At 34.9% G+C, this 18259-nt stretch overlaps 3 protein-coding genes across 4 annotated transcripts; 2 read left to right on the top strand and 1 right to left on the bottom strand.

Annotated features, from left to right (window-relative positions):
* Positions 1 to 1526: 1526 nt before the first annotated feature.
* Positions 1527 to 6181, top strand: LOC108199888 (uncharacterized). The gene is made up of 5 exons (XM_017367902.2): positions 1527 to 1790; positions 2258 to 3613; positions 4468 to 4668; positions 4889 to 5084; positions 5695 to 6181. The coding sequence occupies exons 1-5, from the start codon at positions 1701 to 1703 to the stop codon at positions 5877 to 5879; spliced, it is 2028 nt and encodes a 675-aa protein (XP_017223391.1). The 5' UTR covers positions 1527 to 1700; the 3' UTR covers positions 5880 to 6181.
* Positions 6182 to 10389: 4208 nt separating this feature from the next.
* On the top strand, positions 10390 to 12533 carry LOC108197523 (heat stress transcription factor A-4c). Of its 2 annotated transcripts, none has more exons than XM_017365169.2 (3): positions 10390 to 10674; positions 10988 to 11270; positions 11362 to 12533. In XM_017365169.2, exons 2-3 carry the CDS (start codon positions 11049 to 11051, stop codon positions 12343 to 12345), a joined length of 1206 nt encoding a protein of 401 aa, XP_017220658.1. In that variant the 5' UTR covers positions 10390 to 10674; positions 10988 to 11048; the 3' UTR covers positions 12346 to 12533. The 2 variants fall into 2 exon arrangements, with proteins under 2 accessions (XP_017220658.1, XP_063938759.1); XM_064082689.1 differs by having other exon boundaries at positions 10431 to 10674; positions 10971 to 11270.
* A 2252-nt stretch (positions 12534 to 14785) lies between these two features.
* On the bottom strand, positions 14786 to 17551 carry LOC108197104 (U-box domain-containing protein 17). Its single transcript, XM_017364612.2, has one exon. The coding sequence runs from the start codon at positions 17184 to 17186 to the stop codon at positions 15051 to 15053; it is 2136 nt and encodes a 711-aa protein (XP_017220101.1). The 5' UTR covers positions 17187 to 17551; the 3' UTR covers positions 14786 to 15050.
* Positions 17552 to 18259: the final 708 nt, after the last annotated feature.

Here is an 18259-nt window from a genome sequence, read left to right as displayed (position 1 = left end):
AAATTGTTTGTGGTTCAGAATAATCAAGATCAGTATTATTGATAGACATTGTAATAAATAGTACTCACAAGTCACAACAAAGGGATTTGCAAATCACCAACTAGCTTTTTCCAGTCATACAAATAAACAGGACAAACAGAAAAAAGAAAGTTCAGACAATCAAATTCAGTAATGCAGCTATTATTTTCACACTTGAAGCCAGGGGGAAGTTGCTGTCTGCAATAGTTGATCAACAAAACCAAAAGAATATGAAGGCTAAGTTTAGCTCCAGGATCTTTGGATTTATTGCATTGTGGTAACAAACAGCAACCTCAATTTCAGTATATTAACAAGTCCGTCCATGAGTTTGCAACAACACGAGCAAGGTGTTTCTAGTGGATTGCTTAATCTGACAACAGAGCGGACGGGCACTGTTTCCCTAGCATATAACACAATACAACACTCAATTTTAGAGCGTCTTCCGGGCAAGTTGCTAAGTTGCTGTCCTAGTTTGTGTGATGAAGAACAAGACAAGGATCATAACAAGAGATGCTGGTGCTAAGCTCTTTGAACTGTGCATTTGGTATGTGCGTCTGCATATAGTAACAGAACATGTGTTTGAATACATTTATATGTTGAGTCGTTGAGGACTTGAGTTGTGTATTACAAGTTATTTAAAGTCGGTTTTAGAGTTAACACAAATGGACATTTTTGTGCATAAAATTAAAAATCAAAATTTATTAATCAACGAATAAACCCTTACAAAAAATTAAAAAATAAATAAATCTGAAAATTGAGTGCCGAAATTTGGATGAGTTTTTGATTTTTTAAAGTGCCATTGAACACAATCAATTTGCAATATTTACAAGGAGAGAACCGTATATCAAAACATAATGAACATACATAAACACAATCAAGTATAACAGTATCTCCAACGGTATTGGCTAAAAGTGGTTGGCTAAATTGGATCTGCAAGACATTATTTAAAATTTGTGGAAGCTGTAAGTCATTTTGCTTCGATGGTACCAGCTATATTGGTTGCCTATATTTCAAAAATAGTAAGTTATTATTTTTTTCAAATTGTTATAAATAGAATGTATGTTATCATATGGTAATAAACTATACGAAATCTTAGTACAGATATTGCTAGTGATTGGCCAAATATAGCCAACATCAATTAGTTGGCTATATTATTATATTTTTAGACAAAGATTATGTGTAATTGGAGTTAAGCAAATTCACGCATTATCTATAAATTTTATTTATGTTTAATGAATTTTAGCTTAGGATTTTGATGGGTTGAGGATGCTCTAAATGTCTTATGATAAATTTCATAAAAATCAATGATTATTTTTAGTTTAATGAATTTGGGTTCTACTTTACTTGATCAAAGAATACATAAATTTTTCTATAAACAACTATGCTTATACAGGACCATACCAAAAAAAAAAAACAAAAAACTATGTTTATACAGGGACAATACAAATGTACAATATTGTTTTCTCTGCTGACAAAAAAATAAATTTTGTTTTTCTTCGCAACCATTTATTGTTTCGAATACGCAACATAAGAAACTAAAGAGTAAAGAAACCAAACAAGGCCTACCCAAATTCAATTGTATGCTATCAAAATTCAATTCAAACCACACCTGCAAAGATTTTGTTAATTAATAAGCTTTTAGTTGTTGTTTGGATTGTGTAAATGATGTTCACGTGATATTTATGGAGATCAAAAGTGATCAATTGGAGTGTTTAGAATCTAGGGTTTCTGATTTATTCATTACCAATCAACCCACTTTCATCTCTCCCCAGGTAATAATATTTGTTTTAATTTTCTCTCTGCTTTGTATATTATGCATATAGTTTCTTTTGATTAATATTATTGATATTTGTTTGTATTTTTATATGTATGTATATCATGTTTCTGTGTGCAAAGATTGCACCTTTTTCCCCTTCTGTGTTTAACTGCTTGATTTTGTGTTATGGGGTGTCAATAATTGCTGTTGTTTGCTGAATTTGTTACTTGGGCAGCTCCAATTTTGAATTTTTTTTAGTCTCTGTGTGCGTGTAATGATCTAATTGTGTTTGTGAACTAAGTTGCACTGAAGATAAGTGTTCTAGAGAAACTATCCGCTTTTAATAATTAGGTGTTTATGAGTTAAGGCATGTCGACAATAAAAGCCTGCGGTTGATGTGTTCTAGAGTGGTGTTTCACAGAAGCTAGTTTTTGTCTTTTTAGTGACTGTTTGGTGAAGTTGTTCATTTGCTGTTGGTAACAGGATTCTGGGGGACTTGGGGAAGATGAGGAGGGATCATCCGACACTGAGTTATCCCCGGAGTACCAACTTTCAGGGGTGGCAAATGATGAGCTGGGATGTTCCATGAGTCCAAAGGTAACTGCAATTAAAGAATGTATTGAACAACCCGAGTACTCAGGGTTGAGGAGTGATGAGGAAAGATTTGAGGAACAGACAATGGGTGAAGTTGAAATTCGTACAACGCAGATTAGTGTGAAAGATAATGAGATTGCTGATTCGAAGAGTTTGAAAATTTCTGGAACTAAAGATAGTAATAAAAATTCATTTGATCAAAGCGCAGTTGTGGAGAATTGTTCTGGCATTGGCCAAAAGGTTGCCGGTGCTCAAGAGTGTAATGTGAATATACCTCAGTCTGTTCATAACGATAGTGATGATATACATGGGACAAGAAGTTCTAGCAACCTGGTCATCCCAAAAGTAGATAGTAGTAAAGAGTGTCTCAGTGAAACACGTCGGCCTGTGATGAAATATGAAAATGAGGATAGTCGATTTGCTGCTACGAAATCGTCCGAAAATGAAATGTTTGATGTGAATATACCTCAAGGTTTAGATGATAAGAATAGTGAGGACAAGCGGGGTAAGTACTTCTACTATGACCCACCACTCTTTGAAGAAACAGGGGTTTGGATACCTGTATCTGTGCCTCCAATGTCAAAAACAGACCATGAGGAATGGACCAGAGGTTTTGGATCTAATGGGGGAACCTTCCCTGAAGAAGACATGGGGTGGGGTGATCTATTTGCTGTAGACAAAGAGCTGACCATGTGGGATGTGGTTGTAGAAATGCTACTTGCAGCTAAAGGAAAAGTGAATGAATTTGCGTCTGGTGATATTCCTAGCATTTCATTGATGTCTGGTCACATTGTTGAGCAAGCTTGGAAGGAGATGGCGCAAACTCTTGCAGAGGTCAATCATGGTAAAAGCCAGATGATACTTCAAACTGATCCACCTAAATGGTTGCCTGATAGTTCAGCTTCTTCTTGTATGCTGTGTAGTGTGCGGTTTCACCCTATCATGTGCACCAGGCATCACTGTCGTTTCTGTGGTGGAATATTTTGCAGTGAGTGTACCAAAGGAAGAATGTTGTTGCCAGAAAAGTTTCGTGTTGGGGATCCACAACGTGTTTGTGATGTTTGCTATGTGCGCCTCGAGTCTGTACAGCCATACTTAATGGATCAAATAAGTCGTGCTGCACAGTTGCCAACCCATGATCTGACAGACCTAAGCACTCTACGTTCTTGGCTGAATTTCCCATGGGGACAATCTATGGAATATGAGATTTATAAAGCTACAAACACGATTCGTGGGTATAATCAAGTAAGAGACAATTTTGCTCTGTATCATGTGTTTTCTAGTAATAAGAGGCCAATTTAATTTATAAAACCAAGCAGGGACGGAATCAAGATCTAAAAGTTGAGGAGGCAAATTGTTTTAATAGATTATATATCAAACATTTTTACCTAAAGTACTTAAAATAAGTACAGAACATTCACTCTTAATCTATTAGAATGAGAACAATAGGTTCACAAATTCTGGACTATGGTGTGTCGGCAGGTGCAGCCGACATCGATCTCAGTCTCTGAAACCAAGCCCTAATAAAAAAGTTAATTTTCACTAGTGAAATCATTATCGTTTTAATTCTCTCTTATAATGGATATTCATGTTGATATTCTCTGCCCTCTTTTATTTTATTTTGTGTTTACTTTAGGCAGCCTTTTTCATAGGGTATTAGTTGTTACTCAACAATGACATGCAAGTAATTTAAGCTGACATAGTGCAAGTAACTCTATATAGCTATGTTTAGTTTAGAGAGAACGTGTTTAAAATGAGATTGAAAAGCTGATTTTGGCAGTAATCTTGATGTGATTTACTTATAAATGGTTTGCTGTTTTTTTTTTTCCCTCAATTGATCTTTGCCACTACAACTCTGTTATCCAGAGTTCTCAGTCCTATTGCAATTAAGGAATGCTACAGTGCACCATGTACAAAATTGGAACCTTGACTCTGTACTAAGAAAGTTACCCCAGACCAAATGTCAATATAGAACCTATCATGGTGAATGGTTGTAATTTCTTATGCATAAAGATTACCTTCACAAACTTTGCACTCTCATACCCGCAACTATCAAAATTCAAAACTAATTTATTTGTTTTTGAATAATTATATACTAGGTTGGTTCTCTAAGACCCGAGAGATCAATCCCAGATGCTATTTTAAGACAAGCAAAAGGCCTTGCGATACTCACTGTCATGAAAGTTGGCATGATGGTTACCTACAATATTGGAACGGGGCTGGTAATTGCTCGTAGGGAGGATGGATCGTGGTCTCCGCCATCTGCTATTTCTTCTTTTGGTATGGGGTGGGGTGCTCAGGTAAGTAAAAACAGTTTTGTTTTTTACAATTTCCAGTTACCTTTCAGTTTTTTTCCTGTCAGTAAATTTGGTCCGATAAATGATGGCTTTCGATATAAATAATTGATCTAACTTCTATACGTTGTTCATTTATCTCAGTCTATTTGCTAGTTAGAACAATCACAATGAATATTCTTGTAAATTGGTGAATTGAAGGGATGACAGTTTTGTTCTTCTGTAGGCAGGAGGTGAATTCACGGACTACATAATTGTCCTGAGATCAATAGAGGCTGTCAAGACTTTTAGTGGAGATTTGCATCTTTCAGTTGGGGCTGGTTTAAGTGCAGCTGTTGGTATTGTAGGACGGACAGCTGAAGCGGATGTAAGAGCTGGTTCTGGTGGCTATGCTGCTTGTTACACATACAGTTGCAGCAAAGGTAGTTTGGTCCCAGAATATCAAATGTTCTTAAACTTTTAATGCTGTATATCTTTAAGATATATCTGGGTCTAGATATAAACTTAAAGTGAAGGCAACTACGGTTATAGTTTCGTATATTTGACTATCTTGACTGAAATGTTTGTAGCTTTATCTTTGAAGCTCAATCACTGAGATAAAGAATCGACCATTTGTGCACTCGATCTTGAATTTTCATCTCTGAGATAAAGAATCGACTATTTGCACGCTCAATCCTTCTATTAGACAATCTTTTCTGACAATATGACACCATTCGCCATAATTGTCTAAACTCCCCTAGTCCCACTTTGTTAGTGGTAACATTCCGGCATAATTTTCCAGTAGATCTATATATCTTTGACTAAATTGGCAATAACTGGATTCAACCAAAGGATATACTTTTAATGTTGCAGTAATTGGAACTAGTGGAATACTCGACTACTATTTGCAAACTGATAGTTTTATCTGGATTGATGAGTAAAGTTATCCTGAGAAATCACTTGTATTATCTGTTTTTTTGCTCATTAAAGTTAATGACTTGTGGTCACATTTTTTTTACTCTAGCTCATAAGAGTGTATTGTATATGCTGCAGGTGCATATGTTGGATGCTCTCTTGAAGGGAGTGTAATGACAACTCGGGTAAAAGAAAATTCCCGATTTTATGGTAGCCAGTCGCTAACAGCATCTGACATTCTTCTTGGCTCATTACCCAAGCCGCCTGCAGCTGCCACCATGTACCGTGCACTGGCTGATCTGTATCAGAAGTTTGACATCTGATCATGTAAGCTCTAGCTTAAAGTTATCGATGCTTATCATAAATGGAGCTGGAACAGGGAAAATAAACACTCACGCATATCCTATTTGTGAATCTGTGTAAATACGAAGGTCGTCTAATATTTATTGTATGTAGTCCTCGATTAGTGTACAGTATATATCGTGGGGGATGAATGTAAGATCAGGATACACTATAAATTGTGATCAGCATTTTATAGGGTAAGATGTGAATCATGTGTCCATATTACTGCAACAAATTTCATAATTTCTCGCAAATTTACGAGCCTTTATAGATCTTTCTTCAATGTTCTTGTCCCGGAAAGTGCCTCTTGGTAGGAATCAGAAAGATAACATAACATGTCTTCTGCTGTTGCTATTGAATCATCTGAGCCACTTTGCTGAATAGTTTAGTCATGTATTTTGCATTATCAGGGGTGCTTTGGTAGTGGCCATTCTTTAATTCATATATTATCTATAAAATAACAAAAGAGTATAAGAATCAACCAAAAGTTTTATTTAAAAACTGTTTATGTGATTATGATGAATCATCGATGACGTTGTCGTCAAGACTTGGAATTTTCTCCAATCTTTGGTCCTCCGTTGGTAAGATATTCTTGTTTATGAATTTGACCCCGTCTTATCATTATAAAAATAATATAATATGTTTAATTACTACATACTTGTAACTCAATCTACACTCCAAGACATGCGATGAATTATTTTAAAATTTATTTTATAATATCTTAAACCAAGTAAAGTGTAAAAATATTTTTTTCAAAAAACTGCTGAACTGAGCAGTGATGTCAGGACATGTGTGTTGATATCAAGATATTATTATCTGAGACGTATTAAAAGCAAGACTAGGAATATGTTTGTGTGAAAACATGTGTTACTGCTTTAATTTCTTCATCTCCACGACTGCAATATTTAACATGCAACTGTACGTGGAGGATTTACTTGACTCTTAAACATGTGTTAGTAACGTGGAAGGAAGGTGATGGCCTCTACTCCAGATGTTCTAGTATAGACAGATCTCGAATTTTGTTACTCTCCCAAATTCTAGACCGTGTATTCTTCTTCCGTGCAGCTAAAAGGTGAAATCAATATCCGACCTTACGTGAGTGAATTCGTACAATTAATTTTAAATTCAAATAAGTCACTTATTATAAAGTTGAGTCAGACTAAATATCAATTAACTTAATTTGATCATTTCATTAAAATTTAACAACTGAAAAAATCCAAAATTGAAAAATGATAACAAAAGATGCGTAGAGCTCGTTTTGGACGTCGATATGATTATTAAAATTTGTTATTTGATCACAGAATCGTGATAAAATCGGGTTTTAAGTTTTTCTATTTTAAATATTTTGAAGAATTCGAACTCGAATACATGTCCTTCTATCTTCGATTTAAAAAACTGTCCGTCTTCAAATAATTTGTTACTCCCTCCGTCCCATTTTAACTGCTTTTGACTTTTTTACACGTATTTTAAGATGTTAAAAAAATCATATCTAAACATAATAATTTTTTATAAAATTTATATCAAATAAAAGTTTAGAACCTAAACTTTTATTTGATATAAGTATTGAATTATTTTATTGAGCGTAGATATTGTTTTTTTACATCTCAATATACGTGCTAGAAAGTCAAACATCAGTTAAAATGGGACAGAAGGAGTACTAATATGGAAGAGAGGTGTTCAATTCTCGATCTCAATTGATTATGACAAAAAGAGCTACTTGTTGGAGATGCCGCAACTAAAGCTTTTATAGTGTAGTAGCTAGCACTACGGTTCGAGTTAGGAAGATCCTGGACATCCCAACAATCCCCTCAATCATCTGCCTAACACTACCCTTAGCGCTAATCAATACATAAAAAGCAGCTACTTGTTGGAGAGGACGCAACTAAAACCTTTATAGTATAGTAGCCAGCATCACGGTTCGAGTTAGGAAAATTCCAGACACCCCAACACCATCGGACACAGTCACACAGATGATGAGTAGATGACAGAGACAAGACAAGGCGCGTACTTTCCTGGTAACTACGTTTTGTTCTAGTAACTAGTGAAAAAAGAGCTGATTTGGTGGTCAGCTAGTATTTCTATATTCTCAGGCTATATGGTCTTTTTAGTCTTAGCTGTGAATTTGACCTTAACTTGATCGATCTCTCTCAAATGTACTCGGAAGGTTAGCGCGTATACGATATATTGGCTTAATCGCATTAATTTTTTACAGTTTGGATTTCTTACATGAAATTCAATCAATCAATATTAGTAGCATGGACTTGACTTCAGTTAATTATATTAAATATTGGAGGTTAAGACATAAGATATTTTCTGCCACATGTAAATTATATTTTGTTATTTGGATATATTCTTATATTAGTCTATGACCCGTACAATACGTAAATGTATTTTAATAGTATATACATTCTCTTTGTTTAGATTCGTTGGTGATTTTTTATATGTATTTTTAGGAGAAAACTAGTTGAGAATCCGCGCGTTGCGGCGGCCTATAAAAATTACATTAATGATTCAAAATTAATATTTATAGAATAAAATCAATTTGCGGCGACTTATAAAAATTATATTAATGATTCAAAATTAATATTTATAAAATAAAATAAATTTTATATTATAAACATCTCGATGCAATACCAATATTAATTTTTAAAATTGCAAAATTGGACTATAATTCATATGTGAAAAAATGATAATAAGTTTCTACATGTAATTAACGATTTAAAGCACGACGAATCTTAATTTTAATTGTGTTTTTTTTTTTGAAAAGTTTTGTTCTTGACTAACATTGTCATTAACTTTTCCAAACACTACTTCTTAGACATATACACCACTACCTGCATATAAAAAGCATACGACTATACTGACTGTCAATAAAACAGACCGTAAGCTTGCAAACAACAACAAATACGTCCGACGGCCAAAACAAATATTATAAAAGAATCACCAACAAACATATATCATTGTAATTAGGGGTGTGCATTCGGTTAACCGAAACCGAAATTTATTTCGGTTAACCGAAACTGAAATTCTATGAAACCGCGGTTAAAAAACCGGATAACTGAAAATTGAAAATTTGGCTACCGAAAACCGAACCGAAATATAAATTTCGATTAACCGAACCGAAATTATTTTGGTTATTCGGTTCGGTTTTCGGTTAACCGAACCGAATGCACACCCTTAACTGTGATATTGAGAGACAGTGTAGGTTGTGTTTAGATGATCCAAAACCCTACAACCTATAAGGGTATTTATAGGTGCCGAGAAACTTGTGCGCTACTCTTTTCCATAATCAAATAATCTGAAATAGAATCAGATTAAAAAACTTGCAAGCTACTATATTCCATAAATAATCTGAAATAAAATCAGACTGATGCTTTCAATTTATTATATTCCATAAATAATCTGAAACAGAATCAGATTAATTTATACCAAGATATATACCATATCAATGAATCTGAAACAATTTTTTTTATATCTTTCATCCAAAAATTCTGGAAAATTAGAAAAATAGAACGGAGCTATCTGAGAGGCGTCACCTACACGCCCCTCGCTTCTCCTTTATATAAGTATATTGATGAGGGCTTTGACCACTTACTTGAATATATTATCTTAATTTTTTTTGTGAATAAAAGTATTAGTGTGGTATTTTAATCATCAAAAAAGATTTTTTAAAAATAATATTCTACTGTCAAAACTCTTAAAAATACATCTAAAGAAAGTCAAAAATAAATAGTGGGAGTAATTTTGTATTTTTGTATTAAAATTAACTTTTAATTATAATATAATGTTTATGAGATTTGAATCTTAAAATTCTAGTAATATCTTAGTGAAATTAGAATTTGAATCTATTTTCATTAATTTGATTTAAGTGGAATAAACAGTCAAAATGATGTTGACTTGCTAATTTTTCGATTTTAAATATTAATTTTATATAATATAATTATAATTACATCAAAAATTTAAAAAAAATATTAAAAATTTAAATTCTTATCACAACATAATTTATTTTAAAATATATTAATATTATAGCTAAATAATAGAATATATATTATTGATCCACTTATTAACCAATTTAAAACATTTCCTTACGTGTTAAAAGAACCTCCCGCTATAAAAATGATCTCCCATAAAAATAATCTGCGATTTCCATAACAATGACTATATATTAAATTAGAGTGCTCATCATCTGTACAAAAATTAGTGACAACCCGATCTGTATGGGAATGCATTTTAACCATTAAAATCACTATATATGTAGTCATATTAAATTTTAAAAAATAATTAATGAAAAATTTAATTAGATCTTATTGTACAGATGATCTCTAAGTCGCATGAACCGACTAGAATCGAAGATTATAAAAAAGATATAGAACAATTGCAGTAAACTAATCGCGTAACTATTATTTTTATAAAAGTTAACAAAAGATTAATTAGATGATTAATTCAATAACCACATATTTAATCAGTTTGATGAATTACGGTGTTTGAAACACTTATACGAGCTGGGGTTAAAGTAGTTTCATAAAGCCGTCGGAAGTAAGCACACGTCAGTGATGAGATAAGCAGTCAATATACAGAGTTGATAAATATGAGTAATATGCAATGCAGAGCTTGAGTCAATGCTTTTAATCACACTCACGTTATTCCCCCTGAATCTTCATTTCAATCCTCCTAGCACTGTTTCATTCAACAATCTCCACCTCCCCATTTCATTGTACATGTTCTCAATCATATATCAGCTGCAAAACCCAAGTTCTTGAATTTGTATTCTATCAGGTATTTCATCAAACACCTTAGCTGCCTTTTAACTATATGTATGTATATGCCTATGTAATGATCTAGCTTGTAATTCATTGTAATGGGGTTTTTATGATTTAGTGTTTTTTTTTTTTTTTTTTTGAATATTTTCTTGTTTTTCTAAATTATACTTTGTTGTTTAATGATAGTAGTATGTTAATGTTCTAATGAAGCTTGTTGTTTTGAACAATATATAAGATACATATAACTGTTTTTTTATTTGGGTAGTGGCTAAAATTATATGCTCAGTGTTGATAACTAATAAAAGGCTAAAGAAGTTCATTTTTTGCAGGCAAGATTGGATATTGGAATTGTTGGTGGTTTGTTTTTAAGTTCGATTCGCAAGAGAGGTAATGATGATGGATGAAGGTCAAGGTAACTCTACTGCGCTGCCTCCATTTATAGCCAAGACGTATGAAATGGTGGATGATCTTACTACTGATCCCATTGTTTCTTGGAGTCTAAGCAACAGAAGTTTCGTAGTGTGGGATCCACCGGAGTTTTCTAGAATATTGTTACCCAGATTCTTCAAGCACAATAATTTTTCCAGCTTTATCCGCCAGCTTAATACATATGTAAGGCGATTGTGTAATTACCTTTTGTTCTTGTTGGAATTGGTTATACTCAAAAAGTTGTATTAATTTTGTGTTGTGAAATTTGTATCAGGGTTTTAGGAAAGTTGATCCTGAACAATGGGAATTTGCTAACGAGGATTTTGTCAGAGGTGAACCGCAGCTTTTGAAGAACATTCACAGACGCAAGCCAGTTCACAGTCATTCAACACAGAATCTGCATGGACAAGGAGGATCTTCATCTCCATTAAGTGATTCAGAAAGGCGGGGTTACAAGGAAGAGATTGAAAGGTTGAGATATGAGAAGGAATCAATGCTCATAGAGCTTCAAAGACAACAACAGGAGAAAAAACAAATGGAATTGCAGATGCTGATTCTGACAGAGCGTGTGCAACGTCTGGAGCAACGACAAACTAGTGTGATATCATCGTTGGCTCAAACCTTGAAAAAACCAGCGCTTGCCTTGGATCTCTTGCCAAAATCAGAAGAAATACATGAGAGAAAGAGAAGGTTACCAAGGAAAAGTTCATGGCCAGATGATGGGAGCTCCGAAGATGATCAGATAACTGTCCCACAAAGTTTCATCAGAGGGAAATCAGGGTTTAACGAGGAATTGTTGGAGAAATTGGAGACTTCCCTGACATATTGGGAAAATGTGGCAAAAGATGTGGCGATCGTTAGTGTGCCAGATTCTCCATCTATGGATTTTGATCAATCAACAAGCATTGCTAACAGCCCAGCCATATCTTACACTGATCTTGCGGTTGAAACTTCTAAGATTGACATGAATTCAGAGCCTAATAGAGCAATTGTGCCAGAGGTTTCCATTCTAAAAACAGAGGCAGCTGGAAGCTTGTCTAATTCGCCGACTGGTGCCAACGATGGTTTTTGGGAACAATTTCTGACCGACAATGTGGACTCAACAGATGGACCAGAAGTTCATTCCAAAAGAAAACACATTGAGAGTAGAAAGGATGGGAGTCAAGCAGTTGATCATGAAAATTTTTGGTTAAATATGAGGAGTATAAATAATCTCACGGATAAGTTGGGACAGCTTGCTCCTGCACAAAGAACTTGATGTTCATTTGTGATTTTTGTAGCATAGTTATAATATATGCCTTTCATTTACTACCCCCTAGCTGCTTGTAAATATAACCTCATTTGTAGTTAGCTTCTACTATTGAGCATATATGTATTACTCTCTTGTTCCAGAATCCTATTTGTACAAATTGTTCTTAATAATATTTTGTATTGATTTTGTGAAAACTGCCTGTCAAGTGTCAAATTTTGACAAACTTATAGTACTTGGTGCATTCAACAGCAATCAGCAGCAAAAAGGATGCAGTGCATGTATATTTGTGCTGAGATTGACTTTGAATGTGCATTATCTGGACTGCTTTTGAGCTTTGACATGTACTGAAATGGAAAAATACACCATAAAAACAATCTGGGCGAGTCCTTTTAACTTTGAGCATAGAAATTGACAAACAATTAAAGATCAAATATATGCAAAATGTGCTATACTATCTCTATCTTCTCTAAAAAATAAGCGTATAATTATCTGCTCTTGACCTCCATTGCCGTGGTCTTACTGCAATCAGACCAATCAATTCAATATTGATAGATACGTAATCAATCTAAAACAAGATGAAGTCGGCTCTTTTGCTCATGAACGAAATGGTCCAAATCTTCCAGGAAATATTTTGCTCCCAGCTGAGCATCAGTATCTATAGGCACCAGGATTCCAATTTATAGTTCACCGATATATCAGAATTAAAGTATCAGACCTTCTCTTCTGAATCTTTCAAATTCGATAGATGTTGATTGATCATATATTTTATTTTGAACCTTCATTCAGAGCATCCTTCACATCTTTTACCCCATCGAATTCCATATTTGAAGGTTGAGATCGATTATATTTTTGTTATAAAGAATCTAATCAGAGTCTTGTAGCTTCTTTAGTCCATTTTTAGGAGGTATCATTAGTATGGGCCCAGCTAACGCGTGAAACAACAAAACATTCGATACACGGGGCCTGCAAGCGGTGCAGCATGTGGTTTAATTCGATACAACGAGCAAAACCTTACAAGCCTTTACATATGAACAACAAAACATTTCCTCAAGTCTCTCATTCTTCAGAAGAACAAAATTTTGAATCTATCTGTCTCATTTCTCTTAGCTCGCCTCTCTCTTTTGTCCAACACTCCTAACTTTCTTATACTGGCTCCGGTGATAGGTCTTGTTAGCCCTCGATTCTCCGTTCCTGCATCCTTTACTTCTGTATTCACGTCTATTAGTCTACTCACAACTAAGCTGTAATAAAACACTCACCCTTTGTGACTGCGCAAGGGTGGAACTAGAGATCTAATATAGGGGCGACCAAAATGAACAAAAGGAGAAACAAACCAATTTTTTTGAGATGTGCTTGTGTTTCTTTGACTAAATAAGATGAGTCAATAATCTCCTCAACAGAAATGGTCTCCACAATCTCCTTTTCGATATACACTAGCAAGTAATTCCTGAGAAATACATCTTGAAATCGACTTGAAAGGCTTGTTTTCACAATTTTCATAGTCGAAAAAGTTTGTTCAGGTGTTGCAGCAGATGCATGAAACTTCAAGACAAGCTGTAATTGTCTAATTCTAATCAATCCAGAGATTCATTTATACCCTCTACCCGCTGCATGACCCGGAAGAGGAGTACCTACTTAAAAAACGGAACTTTACCTCAAACTACTCATCCATCTCAAGTCGACACCTTTGTACCTCAATCAGGGCTTCCACTCTCAGCAGCTGGAAGGACACCCCCTGTACCAACCAATCAAGAACATTTAACAAGTCAATCGCTTTCAAATCATTTAACTCAATCTCAGTTCTCTCGGATTCTTTAATTTTCTGCAAAGGCAAAGTTCTTTTAGATTTAAGAGTACTTTGGTCTTACTATATTTTCAATGAGTAATCTCGAGTCAAGCGCAATTCTATGCTAGTTTTATAATCACACCAAATCGCTCATGCTTGCAAAATCTTCCCTGCTCAATAAGAGTGACGACTAATCGCTATTTTATATCAAGTACAGTATTTTCCCTAGTGTCAGCAAATATATGTTATACGCCTATACTTGATAAATGTGGAATCTTCAATATGTTTGGTTACTCAAACAAATTGAAAATTACCAATTTAACCAGTTCTCTGATCCCGAACATAGAAGCTAATATAATCACACCACATAACAGCTAGCGCATAAGAGCAACTCCAGCCCTACAAAACCCTTGGTTAAAAAATAAGTTGACATATCATGAAAAAGAAATACATAATCTCCTGATAATATTACTCTACCCTTCCCTTATCTATAATTTTAGCTAAGCCCTGTAGATGGCTATATTTGTTGAAGAGCTACATATATATAACAAATGCCATATCATTTATTATTATATTAAAACAATATATTCTATTTATAACAACTAAAATAATAATTACATATCATTTCTAATATATGACCAATCAATATAGCCACTACCATCGAAGCAAAATGTATTACAGGTTCAGCAAATTTTACATAATGTCTTGCATGTCCAATTTAACCAACCACTATAGCCAATACCGTTGGACATGCTCTAACATACTACTTTATGAATATACATGTTCTCATCTCCATTCTCCCAAACAAATCACTTATTCTATTTCTATATTTCATTATAATTTGAATCAAAGAATTAAGAAAATTAGAAAACTAAGTTTGGGGTTGTAAACATTTTGGGAGGCCAATAAAATGGGCAAGTTACCACTAAACAACTGGAAGAAATATTGAAATTGGTACTGGCAAGAGAATATCCTCAGCGAAACTTGGATCTGCATTCGCAGCCGAGTTCCCAGCAAATGCATAACCTACACCCGACCCATTTAAATGCAATGATGCACTCTCACAACTCTGGAAAACTCTAGCAAGTGATGCTGCTTTTCTTCTCGCTCTCTTTGTTCCTGTAAAAAGTAAACTTTGAAGTAAAACAAGCATTGCAGGTACCTCCAGCACCCTTTGTGTTGCAGCTTCGCCACCTCCCCGGCATAGTTCAAGCAAAGCAGCAACTGCATTCTCTTTTCCTTTTGGACTCCCACAACGCATCATATCAATTAATCCTGCCACAGCTGTTTCCTCGTTCCCAACTGCTTTAGCAACAGTTGGATGCCGAACAAGAATGGCTATTGCACCCGCTGCTTCTTCTGAAACAGAGTCATGCGATAGTGCCCATATTAGTGCTGCTACGGCCCCTGAGTCTATCATTTTTGCACAATTATCCATGTGAGTTGATAGGTTGAATAAGGCCGTCACAGCATCTTTCTTTCCTCTTTCAGTCCCCTGCATCAACAGCCATGCCAATGCTTCGACTGCACCATCTTCTTGTGCTATTCTTTTCTTGTAGTCATGAACAGCAGAAAGGCTAAACAATGTTGCCGCTGCATTTTCCCTTGCCTCAGTTGTGTGCCCAAATCTTAGAACTTCAACAATTGATCCCAAACAACCTGCTTCATCCATAATATGTTTTTTATTCTTGCCATATATTGACAGATTAAGAATAGCAGTTACTGAATTTTCTTGTGCTACAGCATTTAAGGAAGAAAGCAGAGCCTTCAAATGGGGTATTGCCCCAGCATCTGCAATATAAGCACGGTTTTCTCTTCCGGTCTTTGCTAATAAACGTATTTCTTGAGCCGCAACCGTTTTAGCACCCTGTGACCCATTTGCAAGCTGGTGAATAAGAAGTTGTGCTGTAGCTTTATTAGCTTCAATTGCAGCCTTGCTTGCTGAAGAAGCTGAAAACTTCCCAGGAGAGTCTATGGGTGAATCATAGGAAATTCCATATGCATTACACCAGTGCATAATAAAATGCCTCATAGCCCTATTGGGCACGAGATGTGTGTGAATAAGATCCTGTCCTGTCTTTGGACAAGTATAGTTCCCATCTTTCACCCACCTTGTTATCGATGATCGATCATAAGTCTGTCCGGTACAAATTATGACAGGGTCCATCATCAAATCCAATGTGATCGGACAAGTAAAATCTACTGGAACCGAAACATAACTCTCCTCAGTTTCTTGACTAGTCATACGTTTCTCCCGCTTGTCATTTTCCAATCCCAACTCAACATTCTTAATACCAAACAACAGAAACCGACAATACCGACACATTGCAACAAAACCATAGAGTACAGAAGCAGTAGGCTCAATATCCCCTTCACTATTAACAATTTGCTCTTCCAAGAACTCAATTTCACTCATGATACACTCAACATCCATAATCCGCAATTTTTCAATAAAAAAGCAAGACAATTCCTCCGCAAGCGGAACATTTCCATGCTCAAACTCATCCAAATATGAAAACAACTCAAACCTCAATATCTCATCTTTTATATCAACAAAATACTCGGCTTTCCTACACTGTTTTCGCAACAACTCAACTTGTTCCCGCACATCATCATTCATTGCAACTTCGTCCAACGGAAAAACATCCAAAAGTGTGGACATTTCCAAATTCAAATCATGAAATTGCCCCGAAACTGAAAGGCACTGAATCAAAAGCCATAACCCACTAGACCTTACGCAATACTCGAGCAACATCTTACACCGATACAACATCACATACATTTCCCCCAAACAAAGAACAGCAGACGGCGGCAAACTCAAACCCGACTCACTTAAATTTTCCAACAAAACATGAATTACCTCAATCTTTCGGACCAAAGACCGCGAATTCTCCCGCTGAAACAGCAAATTCAACCCAGAGAACGATGACTCCAGTTCTGACGTCACTCCCCTTAGTGCATTCAACAGTGCAGCATTCGTCAAATCAACCGGGGCTAAGAAAGCATTGACGGGAGGGAATATTCTCCTCCTCAATGACGAGAAAATCGCAGCAGAAGCCATTGAATTATACAAACCCTAACTTCAAATTGAAAATTAGGGGTTCTGCTGTTACTGAGATTCTACCAAAATGAAGAATCTGGGGTTACAATTAGCGCACTTATGCGAAATGGGTAGGTGTTAGAATCGAGAGAGATTAACTCTTAACTCAAAATGTACGAGTGGCCAGTGGGGTTGAGAAGAATGAAAAGATGGTGCGTAATATAGGGGGAGAAGCAAACAGAAGCCGCGTTTGAGTAAGGAAGAAGAAGAAGACTGGAAAGTCATGTTTTTGTGTTCATCTCTGCAGAAATTGACGTTCCTGGACTTTGGGCACAAATTTATAGATTTTGGTGTGTACATGGACGCATATGTGTGTACATCCGATCCTTGCCGTTTTCTGATTTCACACGTTTTTCGGCACCGACTTAAATAAATATGTACTAATAAATTAATGTGGGCCGATTATTTTAAGCTTTTTGTTTTTTCTTATTTTTTATACACTAGTGGTGAACATTTTTTATAAAAGAACAAATTAATTAATTCAATAATAAAAATATTATGATATCTAAAAAATAAACGAGTCGAACAAAGATAAAATAGATCATATCGATTCTGTATGAAACACAATTAAGTTAACACAATCAGTTTGAGTTATCGACCGTAATTACAATCTCACAAATTTTTATCACTGAATCAAATTATTGAAAATCTGACAGATCCAACGTCCTAAACATTTAATCACACGAAGACACACAGCAAGCTCTAAAAAAAAAAGATAAACAAAATTTAAATAAATTACGAACAAAACGCCCAGAAAAGTTTTTTATCAAACAAACAATTAAATCTAGAAAAATAAAAAAAAACTCTTATTTGGGAAGTAGTATTATTAAAAAAACAAAAACAAAGTAAAACGAAAATAAAATGATTTGGAGTTTTCAATCGGTGAAAACCGATGAAAACCTGACTATAAAAAGAAGAAGCGGTTGAGAGGAATTTTTTCATAAAGGGAAATTGAAAAATAAATATGTTTGTGATAAAATTTAGTTGAATTATCTTTTCTTTTTTACGTAAGTTGTGTTATCTAACTGGCTAAA

The sequence above is a fragment of the Daucus carota genome, chromosome 8 (genome assembly GCF_001625215.2).
Source record: "Daucus carota subsp. sativus chromosome 8, DH1 v3.0, whole genome shotgun sequence".
Taxonomy (NCBI): domain Eukaryota; kingdom Viridiplantae; phylum Streptophyta; class Magnoliopsida; order Apiales; family Apiaceae; genus Daucus; species Daucus carota.
Note: the sequence above shows the minus strand (reverse complement) of the source record. Positions and strands in the feature narration are given on the sequence as shown.

Coding starts and splice junctions, on each gene's coding strand:
- LOC108199888 (XM_017367902.2), top strand. CDS start 1,701: ATGGAGATCAAAAGTGATCAATTGGAGTGTTTAGAATCTAGGGTTTCT. Junction 4,669..4,888: donor GTATGGGGTGGGGTGCTCAG/GTAAGTAAAAAC, acceptor GTTCTTCTGTAG/GCAGGAGGTGAATTCACGGA. Junction 5,085..5,694: donor CACATACAGTTGCAGCAAAG/GTAGTTTGGTCC, acceptor TATATGCTGCAG/GTGCATATGTTGGATGCTCT.
- LOC108197523 (XM_017365169.2), top strand. CDS start 11,049: ATGATGATGGATGAAGGTCAAGGTAACTCTACTGCGCTGCCTCCATTT. Junction 11,271..11,361: donor TCCGCCAGCTTAATACATAT/GTAAGGCGATTG, acceptor AATTTGTATCAG/GGTTTTAGGAAAGTTGATCC.
- LOC108197104 (XM_017364612.2), bottom strand. CDS start 17,186: ATGGCTTCTGCTGCGATTTTCTCGTCATTGAGGAGGAGAATATTCCCT.